Raw genomic sequence first — 16475 nt, forward strand, 5'->3', positions numbered from 1 at the left:
TAAGTGAATTGGATGCATTAAACGGCATAAATAAATCATCGAATGTTTCGGATTTAATCGATTCCATTGCATTCGGCACACGAAAGACGCACGTTGAATTGTTCGTTTTTAATTTTCGAGCTAAAATACACCCATCCTAGTGCTGGGTGGAACGATTTCTTCCCTCTCTCTCTCATTTAGTTAACGATTGCAAACGACCCTAGCTCACGCTGTCCACGCGTTCGGGACGCAAGAGAAAGACGCTAAACACGACAGACAGATATATCCAAACACGCTACACAAACACTGACCACTTACTTTCGGTTCTGACTTTAACACACACTACTTTTTACTATAACATTATCTCAATTGCACGCGTGCCGCATTAAAACTCTGGACTCTGGCTTTCGCTACTTCCTATTAGAAAAATAAACTATGCTTATATCAGTTCTCGCTAACGCGGCCTGTGGTACACGTGCGCAACAAGCAGGCAACGTGCCCGTTTAGGGCGAAAGGCCGCAGTGTCGCACCAACAACCCACCTTCCTGTACCACTATCCTACCAAACACTACCGATCAACGGATCGTGCGTTAATGTGTATTGTTTTAAACGTTTCTGTTTTTTTGCTTGTGTTTTCATATACTTTTCTTCTTTCTTCTTCTGTTTTAACCCTGTATACTGTTTATCGTGTGCAGATGTTTAGCTGCATTAATTCTAGAGATGTGCTCTTAGCGTTTTTGCCTACCCTCCCTTTTACAAGTATCGAGCAACGATAGTATTTAACGACTAATAGTTCCACACAACACTACTAAACGACTACGAACACCTGGCTGGCTGGTGTTGGAACGTTTCGAACGACAAATCTTGCACGCGTGAGAATCAGGCAGGCTCTTTTTTATATTTTTTTGTTTAAGGAGGGAAAGTATCATTTTCCCATTTATAATTTCGTGCCTATTTTGCATCAGGTATAATAGGGGGAGTCTTACGCTTGTGAGTATCTTTCACGGCTTTATGGCGAAGAATCGAATATCAAAAAAAAAAAAAGTCAACCCGGGCCGACGGTGCACCCCCGGTTGCGTTATAAAATAAAGAACAATCACATATTGCACATAATTTAAAAATAAAATTGTAAACAAAAAAAAAGCTATTACAGTATTAGCTACACCTTCCTTCGAGGAAAGAATAAAATAATCGGGCTAGGGGGGAAATGCATTACGGAGAGGCCGCGCAGAAGGTTGGGCAAACTTTGCAAATAAATTTACTTAATTTTAATTTTGTGAAGTTTCAGCTTGAAGCCTAACATTTCACTCAACACACCGGAAAGGGCGGACAGTATGACCACCTTAACGGTGGTGTAGAGATACGGGTTTGCACTGAGACCGGAGATTTTGAACGGAGATTCCAGCTCCTGCAAGCAGAGAAGGTCAGATGGTCAGGAGATCGTTTCGCAATGAGAAGAATACGATCGCTTACCTTGAGGAGATCAGCTGCCAACTTTAGCACGTTGTTCGATATCATCAGTTCTTCTTTTTTGTTTGGTTTCTGTTCAATCTGTAAAAAAAGTACAAAAAATAATAAATATTGTATTTCAACTCCCATGGTGCACCCCGTGCAACCGTACCTGAACGTAGAGATTGATCTGCTCCGTGATGAGCACCGAGACGCTCTTGTACTTTTTGTTAATCTTCGTGCCGAGCGTCATGAAGCGGAGCAGAAACGTGCCAAAGGCACAGGACCAGGTGAGCGCCTCCAGGTTGAACTGTGAGTGCAGGTGCACCGAATCCTTCAACCACTCAACGCTCAGGAACGCCAGCAGCAGTAGCGTAATGATGAACGCGGCGGAGACGATCACGTCGACCGAGTTTTGGGGGCCGCGCCGCTTCAGATACGAGCGCACACAGAGCCACGTCTTGATGTTGCGCACCTTGTTGAGTCGAAAGTGTGGTATGCCCGACTTTTGGGCACGCCGCGAGGACGTCAGGTGGGAGAACAGCTTCGCGTACAGGAAGCGCTGCTTGAACGTGCGCTCCGCCACGGCGAGCAGGAAAAACACCAGAAAGGTAAGCACGAGCCGCAGCAGAAAGCCGAGCACTAGCACGAACCGCTCCCAGGTGGTTTCGCCGAACGCGAACCGCAGGATGGCGAGCAGCGAGAAGGACGCCTTCTCGAACAGGATGACGGGCATGTCGAGAAAGTTCACCTCGGTCGAGTTTGTGGAATCGACGGTCGCCTCGCACAGCCGGCAGAAGGCGGGCACGAGCGAGAGGAACACGCTGAGGACGACGCCGATGTAGACGTAGTCGCAGGATTCCGGCATGGCCTCGACCCGCTCGATGATGGCGGACGAGATGTCCAGCACGGACATTTCGGCCTTCTTTGCCTCGCGCGCCTCCCAGATGGTGCAGCTGACGCGATCGTTCGCACCGCAGGCAGGGTTGAGGATCAGGGTCGGGACGTCCTCGAGCTCGTAGTCGTCGTCGGAGTGTTCGTTCTGCGTGTCGGAATGGTCCAGCTCCGAGCTGTAGCTGCATTCTTCGCCTGCACAGGGAAAGGAAAAGTGTGTTAGTTGTTGTTTGCGGCGAAGTAAAGCGGTTGCGATGGGTGGAAATTGCGATGAAAGGACGAGTAGGTATTGAAAATGATCGAAACTACCATTTTTAGCTACATTTTTTATAGCGGGAGACTAACTCGCTACTACAAACGGTCAACGGACGAAGAAAACGCAATAGTTTCGCAATCTGACGGGTGAGTTATAATGCCAAACGTTAGTAGAGAAAGCCTCGTGCATGTAAATGCAAATCGATTAGAGCTGGTATGAACTGTATGGTGGTGTTTGGCTACCATTCGTGTTAAAATTTACATTGAAAGCAGTTACACACATCAATTACGGTGGTTAATTCAACGATTCAATGATCAACTGCTACAGCTAATGGTCCTACCGTCCACGTTCCGCCCAGCGCAATATGCTTGTTTTTTTTTTTGTAATTTTAATCATCACTTAATCGTTCCGGCCGTTGCTTCCTTTATCGAGCAATAACCATAATGCTAAACAAAAACACCTAGCTGTATGCGTGTCTCCGCCTGTGTGTGTGTGTGAATACACCAAACATTACCTTCGGTCAGTACGGAGGGCGAATGGTGAAAGTGATGCGGATGAAGCGTATGATGGGAATGGGCCGCCGCCGTCGCCACCGCCGCCGGCTGCACTACGGCGGCCGCCTGATGATGACGATGATGCAGGTAAAGCAGATGGTGGTGGTGGTGGTGCGGCGACGGGGACGAACCGGCCGGGGACGGCCGTACCACCGGGCCCACCATCGGCTGATGGGGGTGGTGCGCGCGAAGCGGCGGCGATGAGTGCAGCAGATGCAGGTGGGGCGGCGACGGTGAATGCAAATCGTACTCGTTGTTCTCTTCGTCCGTCTCGTCGCTGCAGCTCGTCCCCAGTCCCTTCTTTTCGTCCGGCCCCACGTCATACAGTGCCGTCGGGGCGCGCCGTTGCAGCGGCTGCTTACTTGAGTCCTTGTTGCGCCGTTGCCGTACCAGCTCCTTCGATTCTCCCCTTCCTCCGTGCTGCGGTGTATCGTGCTGGGCCAGTTCCAACTGCGAGCCAGCTGTGTAACCCCCTTCCGTGAACTGTTTGCGCTGCGGATCAAGCACACCATCCAGTTCCGCTATCGTCGGTGTGTTGTAGTTGCTGGTGGTGGTAGTGATACTATTTTTCAGCGTATCCGTGTCCGAATCCGACTGATGGTCTTTTGCTTCCGTTTCACCGGCCGCATTCCAATCGTTCCCCCCGAATGGAGCCACCTTCCGGTACCGATGGTGATCCTTGAGAAACACATTGCCTGCACTATCCTCACCGCCCGAGCTTTTCCCATTTAAACTCTCGAACCCATCGTCATCTACGACCGGTTCCAGCAGCGACGACGGACCCGGGCGGGACCGTTCCGGTACGGTCGGGTCCCAGTTTACATTGCGCCGCCGCAACCCGGAGGGCAGCAGCAGCATCGGGTTCGCCTCCTGCGTATGATCGCCCGACCGACGCCCGTTCGGGGGCGAATGGTCGCTCGAGCTGTTCGTCGACGGGATGATGGTCACGCCGATCGATGTGTGTTTTTCCGTTTCGTTCGCCGTGCGATGAATGTTCGGTGCCCGATCTTCCATGCGCAGCGAGCCGTTCTCCTCACGCCTTCCAACCAGAACCTCCGGCTGCCGTTGCTGTTCGTTGCTGTTCCCTTCCGCCAGCTGTGCCCGCTCGACTGCATCACTGCTCGTGCTGCTGCTCGTGCTACAGGCGCCCTTTTTCGGCGCTGTGCGTGCCGGCGAGCTGGTGGCCGATTTCGACCCACCCACACTGGCGAACGCTTTCTTCCGATCGCGCTCCTCCGCCGTCACTGCCCGGCCGGGCGATGACGATTGGGCTTGCGTTTCGGAGTGTGCTCTAACGCGCCGCTTGCGGCGGATTCGTTGTTCGCGCTGCTTCTTGCTCAACCCGGCCGGTACACCGCCGGCCGGCGTGGATAGGGACGTGCCTGTGCCAGTGCTGGCTGCGCCCGGCGTGGCCGGTGTTGCCGAACCGTGCGAGAAACACTTCTGCGACAGCTTGCCGCACGAAAACAGCGACGATCCATTGCTGTTCGAGGCGGTCGCTACGATCTGCGAGTGGATGACGCTCAGCAGCAGACTCAGGGCGAGCGGAATCAAAAAGTCCGATATGGTGACGATGTGATCGACGGTATCGGTTGGCGGTAGCTTTGCGTTAGGTTCGGCACCGTCACTCCCCGTCGCAGTGTCGGTACTCGATGGTGGTACTGGCGATGGTGATCGGGCACAGTAGCTATAGATGCCAAGGTTCAGCATTTGCAGCAGGTAGAGCGTAAGCAGCAGCAGAAACACGCCCGGTGACGTTTGCTGTACCCACCAGCGGGCGTAAACCGGCAGCAACAGAAAGCGCAGTGCCGCCAAATACAGTACGGTCAGGATGGAGAGTTTCGATTTCGCCTTCGGGAAGGTCGAACCACGCACCAGATCCACATCGATCAGTTCCGTTTTCAGCTTGGTGTTTTTCAGCGGCAGATGGCTGATGCCGGCCAGTATCTTCTGCTCGATCGTTTTCTCCCATTGCTGCTTGTCGTACGTGCCGATCTTCTTCTGATACCATGCGACCAGTGCATCGAGGCGCATGCTCCCCAAACGGTGCTGTGGTGGACTGCGTTACGGTTGCACTGTTTCCGTTCCTCTCTCTCGTTCTCTCTCTCTCTAGCTCACGTCGCCAAAATGCTGCAATCGAAATGAAACAACGATCCAGAATGTTCTGCAATTAGTATTGTAATAATTGTATTATAAATTATTAAAACAAAATAAGCCTAATTAATCTTTTTAGCAGTTTCGATAGCACGCGCCATGTTTATCGTACAAAAAACACGTAACGCATTCTTAGCAACCGCAAACAATCGTAGCAACCAAAGCGATTAGATGTTACGCAAAAGCTGACCACACGCACGAATTTTCAAACAACCACGCACGCACAGATAATTTAATTTGCACAATTGTTTAGAAGATGCGTACAATAAAAAAGACCTGATTATTTCATACTATTAATAGTTTCCCCATGCAGGAAGTGGTGCGTGGTGGAGGGCGCACTTTCTATTTGTGTTTCTATTTATAGAGAAAGGCGAAGAAAACCATCCGGAAGAACCGGCTGCAGCTGATCGGCCGAGGTCAAGCCCCGATTCTTCCGCAGCTACTTCCTTGCTTCATTAAAATTTTCCGAATTCCCTCACACTTTGTGTACACATTCTTGCATGCTTCTATTGTTACCAGGTATGTTTTGCCTTTGTCTCATCAAATTTGACCCTCTCCTCTCCGCCACTTCCACTACAAATCAATTTTTCACACATTTTTCACCCACAACTGTGCCGTAGCCGCAGTGCTTACCTGGCGCGACTGCTCGTTTGCTTCGCAGGAAACAAGGTTCGAGTGTGAAATTTTCATCGAACGTTCACCTGCGCCCGCGGATGTTAAGTGTAAATGGAAAGGAAGCAAGGAGAAACGATCCCAAACAACACTCACTTTAGCTGGGGCACGAGAAAGTTTTTCCCCTTTGCGCGAGACGGCTGTGGCAGAGTTGAAGGTCGTATTATTGTTTACATTTTCACCCACTGACAGCGGTTTGACAGCCCGGGCTGGTGCTGTAGTGTCATTTACACCAGGCGAACACGGTGACGCGCGAGACCGTTGTACGGGCAACACTCGCCAGTTGGATTTGGCGTTTTTTTTTATTCAATTGATCTCACAGCTGCCTTGCTCTACAGCACAAATGTTGAAGTAAGAGAAATATCTTAGGCGCTACTCAAGAATCTGTAGTATACCGTCCATCGGTTTTAACATTTTCATGGACCCTGGCTTTAAACGACTAGAAACATCCATTCATCCCAAGAGTCACAAACCCACTAAACGACCGCCAAACGGGTTCTAAACAACTAAAGCTACTGTAACCGGCAACAAAAGTGCCCACTACTTACATTTTTCCATTTTTTCCATTTTTTTTTTCGTGAAAAATAAAGTTATTGCACCGCTGGGAAACAACGAATGATTTTTCAGATAAAGCAAAGAAAATCAATAAATTAAATAATAAATATAAAAGGTGACAGAATAATTCTCTTGTCTTATAACACGTACGAGAGGCATTCTTCTGCCAATGTCTAAGTTTGGGCCTCATCGCGAACGAAAGTCGATAACGGAGTGGATAATTTAGCCGATCGGTTAGCAAAATTCCAATGTTATCCAATTGCGTTTTCTCAATCAGAATCTTCGCTAACCGATCGGTTTGGCAGTGGAGTGGAATGGTGTTTGCCGCCATAGCAACGTGGTTAAAAAGTCGAGCAGTGGGATATGCAGTTGAAAACTTCATATAAAAAAAACCATTTCAGTCGGATAGCCATATCTACTGCTCCACCCCAGTTGATATAACAGTGGAAAACTAAATAATATTAAAAACCATGTTTCACAGCTCGCAAAAAAGGATGTTTTATCGCGGTTTGAGTTATTTAAGATGTTTTATCACTCGATTTAGCTAAAATATTATTTTTTAGAAAATATAAATTTACCTGTTTTTTAATAAATAATCAAAACACATAAATTAAGGTTTATAACAGGTATCTAGTTTATATAGTTCAAGCTAAGAAATAAAAAAACAAAAAAATCCTTTTCTGCTAATCCTTATGTTATGGCCTTATGGCATGTTAGAATCGGTTCCGACACGTAAATGCAACGAGATTGGGAAGACCAGTATTATCACTAGGTACAAGAAATTATAAGCAACTCATATCCGTTGGAGCGGCGAGTTCCGGTCGGAATCGTTTGCGTTGTTTTGCACCTATCGAAGGTGTTGTGCTTACTTGTACCTTCCGGACTATCCCCAAAAACTCAGGGTCGCTTATGGAAGGGTACAGCCCGGGACTGTTCGGATTCACACACACATCGCTATGTTCCACGCCTCGTGACAAACGTGTCACCCAATGAATTTTTTTGTTCATCCATTTAAACGAATATGCACACTTGAATAGCTTCTCTTCTAAATCACGTACATTACAATTTTAACGTAGTTATTTTATTTTTATCAAATCTGACGCAATCATCATCGTACGTGTGGAAGCACACTCATTGTCGTATCAAGCTCGCCAGTCTTCAGTGGACGGTCCTTGTTCAAGGCATGGAAACGATCGTCCCAGGTGTTGTGCAGGGAGAGGGGGTGGGGGGGAGATTTCATCTCTTGGCTTTGAATCAAATACACTTTAATTTTTTTTCTTGGGGGAGTGGGGGGTATTGGTCGGAATCCCTCATATATGGGCCCCTGTAGTCTTTGAGTCTCTTCGTCCATGGAGTCTCTATCGTTCATGGAGGCCCGCGATGAGACTACTGTACACACCATATATGCTGGACTTTATATCCACGGAGCCTCCTGCGGCCAATCAGTCCGATTACGGTTAAATCCGCCATTGCGGAGGGGCGTAGTAGGTTTAAAGTTAAGTGGCCAGATGACTTGGAGGCGTCAGTCATTAAGGCCAGGATAATGGACTGGCGAGGGCGAGAGACCGTGAGCGGCTTCGGACACTGCTTATTGCACGGAATAATTGTACCGCGTTGTTTCAATATATTTTTGCACGAGAGCGTAAAACACGGACGTTCACGGATCCAACGTTCGCGGTGGCCGGAGTTGATGGACGCACATGGTACATGGCACAGGACAAGCGTCAGCGAAGGCGACAAGTTCAGAAAGGATTCAAACCTCGTCCTCCAGTTGATACGATTTTGTTTCAACTAGACTTGTTCAGCCAACAACCCGTTTTACACTTTACCCGGATTGTTTGAATAGGCCTACCGTCAGTACTGTCTAAGGCCACTTCTGGTGTGGAATCTTCACTAGACGGTCCGTAAATAAGCCTAATTTACTATTTTATTCATTCCGCAAAACAACACCTCTAAATGTAAACAAAAGTGTGATTGACAGATAGGCAAAACCAATGGCTACTCGAATCGGAAAGAGTTATCCACCAGTAGAGAAATTATCCACCGGTGGAGAAAATTATCCACCGGTGGAAAACAAATTCCACCGGTGGATTCGAGCATATTTACCGATCGGATAAATTTTATCGACTATCGTTCGCGATGAGGCCCTTTGATAGATAAATGCCAATCGAGAAATGACAGTATTTTCCTCCGTCTAATAAGGCCTTCAGAATGCATTAGTCGGTCACCGTCTGCTAAACGAAGTCTTTTTAGATTCTCTTTATGTTTAGAGCTTGAGCCATTTAGAGCACGTTTAGTGGTTGTTCAGTGGATTTGTGATGGGGCTGATCTGTGAAATTTGGAATAGCTTTATCCTGGAGACTACTCATCATATACCCCAAGGGCCACAGATTAAGCTTAAACGACTGGAAAATCAAATATCTATAGAAAAAAACATGAAAGCTTCAAAGCTTCACATGTTTGCTAAATAGATGGCGTATACAATTCATCATTATATTGCTGTACTTTTCTTGCAATGTGTTTCGACAAGTGTCATCTAATCATGGCCTATAAGCCTTCTAACTTTCCGAGCAAAAATCTATATGAATGGTCTTGTGGTCAGATACGTGGGTATCAACACCAACGACCTTTCCTCAAATCTCACATGCTTCAGTGCTGGTGGTTTTTTCCATTAAAGTTTAGTATTTAAACAATCGTATCGCCGTTCTAGTTCTAGCGATGCATAACTTCAATGCGAAACCATACAACAGTACAGAGGAAATGAGAAAGCTCTCCTCCAAGCGATGAAGCTCCACTGGTTGGGGTATCCCACCAACAGAGAGCGCCACCAACTTTTTCGCTATTTTTAGAATGCATGAGTCGTTCACCGTCTGCTAAACGAAGTCTTTCTATATTCCGTTTAGGTAGAGAGCTTGAGTCGTTTAGAACTCGTTTAGTGGTCGTTTAGTGGATGTGTGGCAATTAACTTAACTTGGGTAATTAACACTAAAGCAAGTTTCATCTAATCATGACCTATATAGCCTTCTAACTTTCCGAGCAAAAACCTATATGAATGGTCGTGTGGTCGTCAGATACATGGGTATCAACACCAACGACCATTACTCAAATCTCACTTGCTTCAGTGCTGGTGGTTTCCGTTGGAGTTTAGTATTTAAACAATCGTATCGCCGTTCTAGTTCTAGCGATGCATAACTTCAATGCGAAACCATACAACAGTACAGAGGGAATGAAAAAGCTCTCCAAGCGTGGAAGCTCCACTGATTTTGGATATCCCACAAACAGATGGCGCCATCAGCTTTTTGCTATTTTTAGAATGCATGAGTCGTTCACCGTCTGCTAAACGAAGTCTTTCTATATTCCGTTTAGGTAGAGAGCTTGAGTCGTTTAGAACCCGTTTAGTGGTCGTTCAGTGGATTTATGGTACTTGGGACTGATCTGTGGAATTCGGAACAGCTTTATCCTGGAGACTGCTCGTCATATACGGGATAACCAGATTATTCTGTAATAAACTAGAGCCAGGCTACAATCTCATACATCAAATTATTTTTGAATAAATCAAATGCTTTTACTTTTGGCTCTCAATTTTGGGTACCACATCGGAATAAAGTTATGAGATAAAATGTATCTAAAATGAAATCTTCTGAATGCATTCAACACTCTGGCGGCACAACATTCGTCCGCCTGAAAGCTATGCAATCCGCCATAGTCATCACAAACTATCTCACAGCGATGAAACTGACTTTTGCCAATCTCACAAGTACACAGTCCGATCGGAAGGATACCACGAGGTATTCCCCAAAAAAAATGAAGCTCAAAACAATACCCCCCAAAAAAAAGGAGCAACACAGCAAATACCTCCCTGACAACACCCGATCCGGGACCGATCGCACCTCCAAAAATTCTCTCATCTTCTCATCGTCGGCCGGCACTTCGGGCGACGCTTCATCGTCGGCGAAAGAGCGCGCTCAAACACGGGAACTTATTTTTAAACCATCGCCACCGAGTCGCGGCGAATGTGCGCAACCGACCAAGTGGGTACATCGGCACGGGCCCACCATATCTCGGCACGGGCCCGCGAAAAGCCGTCCGTACCGAGCCGGCACCGCAGTTACGAGCGGACCTCTGAACGGAGCGGAACTAGCAAGTCCGCGAAACATCCCCCCAGCACGAGATGGGCCTGCCGCGAATCAGAAGTCTAGTGGCACCGTTGTGCTTCCTACTGTTGGCCAGCAGCTGGCTAGTGAGCGATGTAGACTGTGCGAAGAAGGCGGCAGCGAGTGCGCCGGCCGCGGCCCCCGAGGCCACGATCGAGGAAGTTTCGGCGAAGCAGCTGGAGCGGTTACTAGAGGATAAGGATTACGTTGCGGTGTACTGGTGTAAGTGATGATGCGCGTGCAAACGGTGATCGGAAACCGTGCAGAAAATAGATGTGATTGTGATACTGCATTTGCTGTTGCTGCTGTTACTACTGTTACTACTGCTATTACTACTGCTTAGTGATCTCAGCCTCCTGGGCCAACGCACATTCTGCTCAAGTATCAATTCAACCGTGTGTCCGTACCCTCCCCGGACCTCGCTTAGTGTTCACAACCCGGGTAGTGTACCTCGGTCGGCGGGGAAAATGTGTGCAAAAATGAATGCTAAAAATAGTTGACCCGGTTCGTTCGTATTTTTCGTACACGATCTCTTCTTACCCCTCGCTCTTTTCTACTTCTCTTCCCCTCCCTCTCTTTAAATCTTCACTCGCTTCTTAGTGTCTGAGTTCAAATGCGAACTATCGTGCATCCGTTTACCCCTCATTCGGTGATAGTGCACAACATTCGAGTAGTTTCGAGCGCAACTGCTCGAATCCCACCCTTAGTGTATTCTGCCGTAAAGGTGTCCCATTACCCTGTAGTGCTCTGCAATGAAGCTACAGTCCACCAGCAAAAAAAAAAAACAAAATTCGATGAACCTGTCTGCGACCCTCAGCTACCTCTAAATTAGGTGCCCATACACTTACACACTACTACACACAGTTTCTCGCGTGTGTACACAGCGCACACAAACACAGCTGCACAACGCCACAACCCCATTGCGCAACCGGAATTATAAGCAACAGTGGTTCGCGTAGTTGTTTTTTTTTATTTTGCTTGGCTGCGCTGCTGTCGAGTGGTGAGAGCTAAATTATTTTTAAAAATAATCGTGAAAAGAAAAGCAAATGCAGGCGGAAAAAGACAACTCGACTCAACAACATCAATAACCTGGCCAAGCACCGATAGCGAAGGAGCAAGGGGAAAAGGATTGATCGCGGGGAGATCGGATGTTTGCACAGGCGGCAAGCTGGCAAGGGAAGCAGGAGGGAAACCCCTCCCATCTTCGCTAGGGCCGGGCAAAATAGCAATGTGACATGTGAAGCACGCATTGGTGGTGGTGATGATGGTAGCCGAGGAAGACTAACTGTGCGCGCGTGTGTATTTGCGCGCGTATGTGCGTAAGTGTTTACACGATCTTCAACCCTAATGTGGTAGTAGGCAGTGTTTGGTTTGGTGCGTTTGAGCAAAGGAAAATTCCTGTGAATGCGTGTGTGTGTGGATGCGTGCGGTGAAAACGGGAAAACCCCCAAAGCATTTGTTTGAAAAGGAAAGTGATCAAGTGATCGCCGAAGCACTCTTATGCGTTAACAATACACGATCCCAGTGTACTACTGCCAAGTGATGTCTTCATCTGTGTCTCTCGGACACACAAGACAGGAGAGGTATCGTGGTGGATGGGAGGCCAGTCGCTGATAGTATCTTAAGCTAGCTGTCTCGCACCCCTGGGCGATGGTGGTGGGGTGCTGTGAGCGCTCGAAGCACACGCTCGAGTCCTCTCGCACGGCCGAGCTCCGATTAGCACGCGGAGCGGTTCCGACGGGGGTGCTTTGCTCAGAACAAAGTGTTCAAAAATAAACCCGACCCGACCCGACCCGACCCGTGCCCGTGTGCCGTCCGCCGGTGGGACCAGCCGTGTGCCGCCGGTGTGCCGTGTGCGCGACCTCGTCCACACAATCGTAGCTAGCAGGCACAGGGCCGGGGTTTCGGTGGGTTCCGTCGTGAAATGAGACGTTGAGTCGCTGTTTTTTTACCAGTTCACTAGAGGATACATGTCTTGGGTTAGTGGCATACCGTGCGAGCGAGGACTACGGTCAACTCTATCTCTTTCTCTCAGCTGCAGGCAGATGAAAATGGTGGTTTAGAGGTGTTTTCACATTATAAAAGTAGGAAAAATGTTACGAACTTGTAGACGAATGAAGGGTTAATACTGAACCATACGTTGTAAACGTGTGGATTGACAGTTACTAAGAGAAACTATGAATTCGAAAAGCTACTCTAATTAAGAGATCTGCTGAGGGAATGATCTAGAAGGTGTCACAGCAATCCAAAAGTGGAGATCAATCTTAGTTAAAGTACGGGGATGATCACTCGAGTTCACCAATCCAAAACTACTATCCTTCTTGTTTAGTACTCTCTTCTTAACACTTTGACCGCCGGCCTGACGTCACAGTTTGCGAGTGAGCACGTAGCGCATGACAAGAGAGCGATGAGAGCGACAATTGTTCGTGCGACTATTATCTCTCTTTTGTTTCATTTCGATAACGGCGTAGCACATGTCGTTCTCGTTCTCTCTTTCCTACCTCATTCGTTATCAAGAGAATTGGTGAGCGTCAGATACAGAGCTGAGCGGTGAACAAAGCCGTCGTGCGATTTCATATGACGCGGCGCTTAAAGTGTTAAAGAGTTCATTTTTTACTCATTTGCCGTGTAGTCGACACTGCTTCCGCAATTAATTCACTACACAAACTCATTTCTTAGACCTCAGCTAGCGGAAAGGCACAGGAATTCTGTTTGCTACAATACCGTGGACACGTACACGATCACCAAACCACAACATACCTCGATTGCTCTGTACCGTTGCCAGGGTGCGGTTTAGGTTGAAATGTTCGCCCCAATTTCCGTCTTCCTTATTCTTGCTAGTCGTCCACAACACAACACAACGGGCCACCGGGCTGCCCAAGCAAGCAAGCATTAATACGATCCCTGTTCGACATGAATGTACGCTGGTTTCTTTTGCTTAACCTTTTGTTTGCCGGTTATCGACTCTAAACCATGCATGCAGGCTTACGCTAAACGTGGTTTATGGTTTCGGAGTTTCGGTTTCTTACTGCACGTACCAAACCGCTCCTTTCATTTTCCTCCGTGCAAATGCGCTGGCGGTTACTCCTGCTGCCCAGCTGCCCGGTGCCAACAGGTTGTTGTTTATCGGTTGTGTATAATTGACAGGTCTGATTGATCGACACCTGAAGCGTACACAGTGCCCCGGGATGCCCCACCAAGTACCCTGTGGCCAGCTCAGCCAGTGTCATATTACTGCAGTTTGCTTATTTTAAGCTGCAGCGGGGTAGTATGAAATTACAACATCGTTTTGGTTGTGGCGAATTCCATCGCACCGTTAACTGGGAGTCGATAAAAGCTAAAGTCGAGCAGGCAGTAAGCGATATAGAAACACAACCGATAATTTACCCCAAAACGGCTCCGGAGGGTTAATGTTTTTGGCGAGGTAGTGCGTAAAAATATTCTCACCGTAGCAGCGTATGCTGCGAAAAACGAACTCAACCCACTCGACTTTGCGTTATGAAAATAATCCACTAGCGCAGCATTTACTTTACTATCACATGCCGTTCACTTCCGCACCTTGTTTCTTCTGCCTACCCTTTGTAGCGACCACAGTTGAACAAACAATATGGTACATCTTTTCAACACACACGCAATCCCGCTGGGAAGAATGTGTGTAAAAGCGGGAACCTGCTTTTTTCTTTTCTTTTCCCCCCTAATAAATGGGTAACCATTTTCGTAGAAATCAAACCACCACCGGCCACACCGGATGCGCCGGTCCGAAGGTCTAATGGTGCGGACGGCGTTACACAAAACCTTGAACGTTTACGGCGGTTTAGCTAGTCCCTGGGCCAGCCAATATTTATGTAAACAGTAACGCGTCTTCCATTCGGCGAGGGGCGCAAAATGTGAGTTTGATGTTTCCATTCGGGTTATTATGGGTCGCTGAAGCAAATTGCTCGGCGAAAGATGGCCCAGTGTGTCGGCGATGGGGGGAAAAATGGAAATCGTTAAATTTGTTGCACCACTCTGTCGAATTTTATGATTGAAGAGAAGAGCGATCAGCGTCTATTAGGGTGGAAAAATCGATTCAGAGTGGAATAAAATCGAGAACGATCGTTTTCGTTCGTTCCAATCTAACCAGCAAACTCGCTCAAAATTAGATGTTTCTTTCCATTTGAAAGGGTGCAGCGATTCAATGAGATGAAGATTAAGAAAGATCAATTTTAAAAACTCTTTGTAAAGAAGATAATAATAGGTGTTGTGCGATATTATCATTGATGCAAGATTTATAGAATAATTTTTGGAAATTTTGGCATTAGATGTGTTAATGTACATGACCTAAGCACGTTAATTTTCGTTCTAATTCATTATTCATATTATGAGTTTCTATTGCCTTATTGCGAAATATTATGAAATATAATATTTAGTAGCAAATTAAATAGCTCTGTAGTGATCTATGTTAAATAATATCTCTAAATCAATTATTAAAATTTAGAAAACCAATATATTGATTTCTACCAATGAAACGATTTCAAAAATTATCACTTAAATGGAAAAATATGCTCGATTCATACACACGCTCATCAGCACACTGATGCCGATGATTAATGCTTCTGAACGGTCGCCACCATCGAGGCAATTATCTGATGAATGAACTTGACTTTCCACCGCGTGCAAACGATCGCCCCAGCACTGCGATGGAGGCGCACGGTACTTCACGGTGGGTTGGAAAAGCGCAACGATCTTTCCTAATCGTGTGTTTTAATTTTTATTACTATTTCACCATAGACACCCACCAAACACCACATACACACACATTTAAATTCTAGTTCCCAGGAATGTGAAAACCAGCACGAACCTGAACAACACAGTGCACACAGCAGATAATATGCTACCCTGCTCTGGCACGTTCTTGCAGAAAAGAACGCTGTTCGCTAGCTCGCTCATTTCCACGGTCCAAGCACAAACCGAGCTGCAAGCTCGGACGCTACGCTATGAGACAGTGGGCAAGTGGGCTAAATTAAAAATAGTCCCCAGGTCCCCGAGTCAAAGATGAAACGGCCAAACGATGATCATTTCCCTTACTCTTGCTCGGTGCTTCCCACACACACACACACGCACACAATCGTGCGCACACGCACGCGGCTCGTTTGCCCCTTTCTTTTGGCAACGAAACGCACCGGATGGTAACGGTGCAACAGTATCATTCATCTTGAAACTGCACCAACGATGCGTATTTTGCAAGTGAAACAAGTCATCGAGATTAAGCACATTTTGGGCCGTGTTTGTGTGTCTGTGTGATGAGGAGGTAGGGAAGGAAAATGTAGGTCAACTTTCACGACATTATCATCGTTGGAGAGTCTGTGCTGCAGTGTGTCTCACATTGCCTGATTTATAAATTTTAAAAACATTTTAAGACAAAAAAGTAAAGAAATGTGTCTGCCGTCTACGACAAAGTATGTCACATGGACAGGTCAAACCATTCTAATGGAACGTATTTTCACAACCTTGAACTCATTATGTCATAATGGAAAACCTAATAGATCTGCTGCAAGTGTCTGGTCCATTATTTTCCTACTTCCAACCGCTTTCGCACCACGGCACGGCTGATGGCAAGGGCTTACAGCTTAGATCGTCTGCCAAGTGATTTATTTTAAGGGATCGTTACCGGTACACACGCGTGCCCCAAACCGTGGCGGTCGTCTGGCCGTCTTTACTTATAGACGTCGCTCGCTCGCTAGACGCGATATCGATTAGAACCGAACCGATCGATCGTTGTTTAAAATTTCAAAACACGTTAACCATTTGACGGAATGTGACCTCTTT

General features: G+C 47.1%; 2 protein-coding genes across 11 annotated transcripts in view; one reads left to right on the forward strand and one right to left on the reverse strand.

The window, feature by feature from the left end:
* Positions 1-89: 89 nt before the first annotated feature.
* On the reverse strand, positions 90-6153 carry LOC1277061 (protein phtf). 3 transcript variants are annotated; one of them, XM_061644786.1, is made up of 5 exons: positions 6055-6153; positions 3093-5262; positions 1601-2517; positions 1453-1530; positions 90-1387 (listed from the first exon to the last, which is right to left on the reverse strand). In XM_061644786.1, exons 2-5 carry the CDS (start codon positions 5164-5166, stop codon positions 1238-1240), a joined length of 3219 nt encoding a protein of 1072 aa, XP_061500770.1. In that variant the 5' UTR covers positions 5167-5262; positions 6055-6153; the 3' UTR covers positions 90-1237. The 3 variants fall into 3 exon arrangements, with proteins under 3 accessions (XP_061500770.1, XP_061500771.1, XP_316489.5); XM_061644787.1 differs by having other exon boundaries at positions 3495-5262; positions 5920-6145; XM_316489.5 differs by having other exon boundaries at positions 5920-6145.
* A 4376-nt stretch (positions 6154-10529) lies between these two features.
* LOC1277063 (uncharacterized) overlaps positions 10530-16475 on the forward strand; it is a 31882-nt gene continuing 25936 nt past the window's right edge. For 6 of the 8 annotated variants that reach the window (XM_061650401.1, XM_061650403.1, XM_061650404.1 and 3 more), the window contains exon 1: positions 10530-10889. In XM_061650401.1, coding sequence (XP_061506385.1) covers positions 10685-10889 — 205 coding nt within the window. In that variant the 5' untranslated portion in view covers positions 10530-10684. The remainder of the gene's footprint in view (positions 10890-16475) is intronic. The other 2 variants (XM_061650402.1, XM_061650407.1) reach the window with 2 other exon arrangements.

Source organism: Anopheles gambiae, chromosome 2, assembly GCF_943734735.2.
Source record: "Anopheles gambiae chromosome 2, idAnoGambNW_F1_1, whole genome shotgun sequence".
NCBI lineage: Eukaryota > Metazoa > Arthropoda > Insecta > Diptera > Culicidae > Anopheles > Anopheles gambiae.

Excerpts from the sequence above, each read along its gene's own strand:
- LOC1277061 (XM_061644786.1), bottom strand. The coding sequence starts at position 5,166 with ATGCGCCTCGATGCACTGGTCGCATGGTATCAGAAGAAGATCGGCACG. Across the intron at positions 1,531-1,600 it reads AGATCAATCTCTACGTTCAG|ATTGAACAGAAACCAAACAA; the intron begins GTACGGTTGCAC and ends CTTTTTTTACAG. Across the intron at positions 1,388-1,452 it reads TGGCAGCTGATCTCCTCAAG|GAGCTGGAATCTCCGTTCAA; the intron begins GTAAGCGATCGT and ends CTCTGCTTGCAG.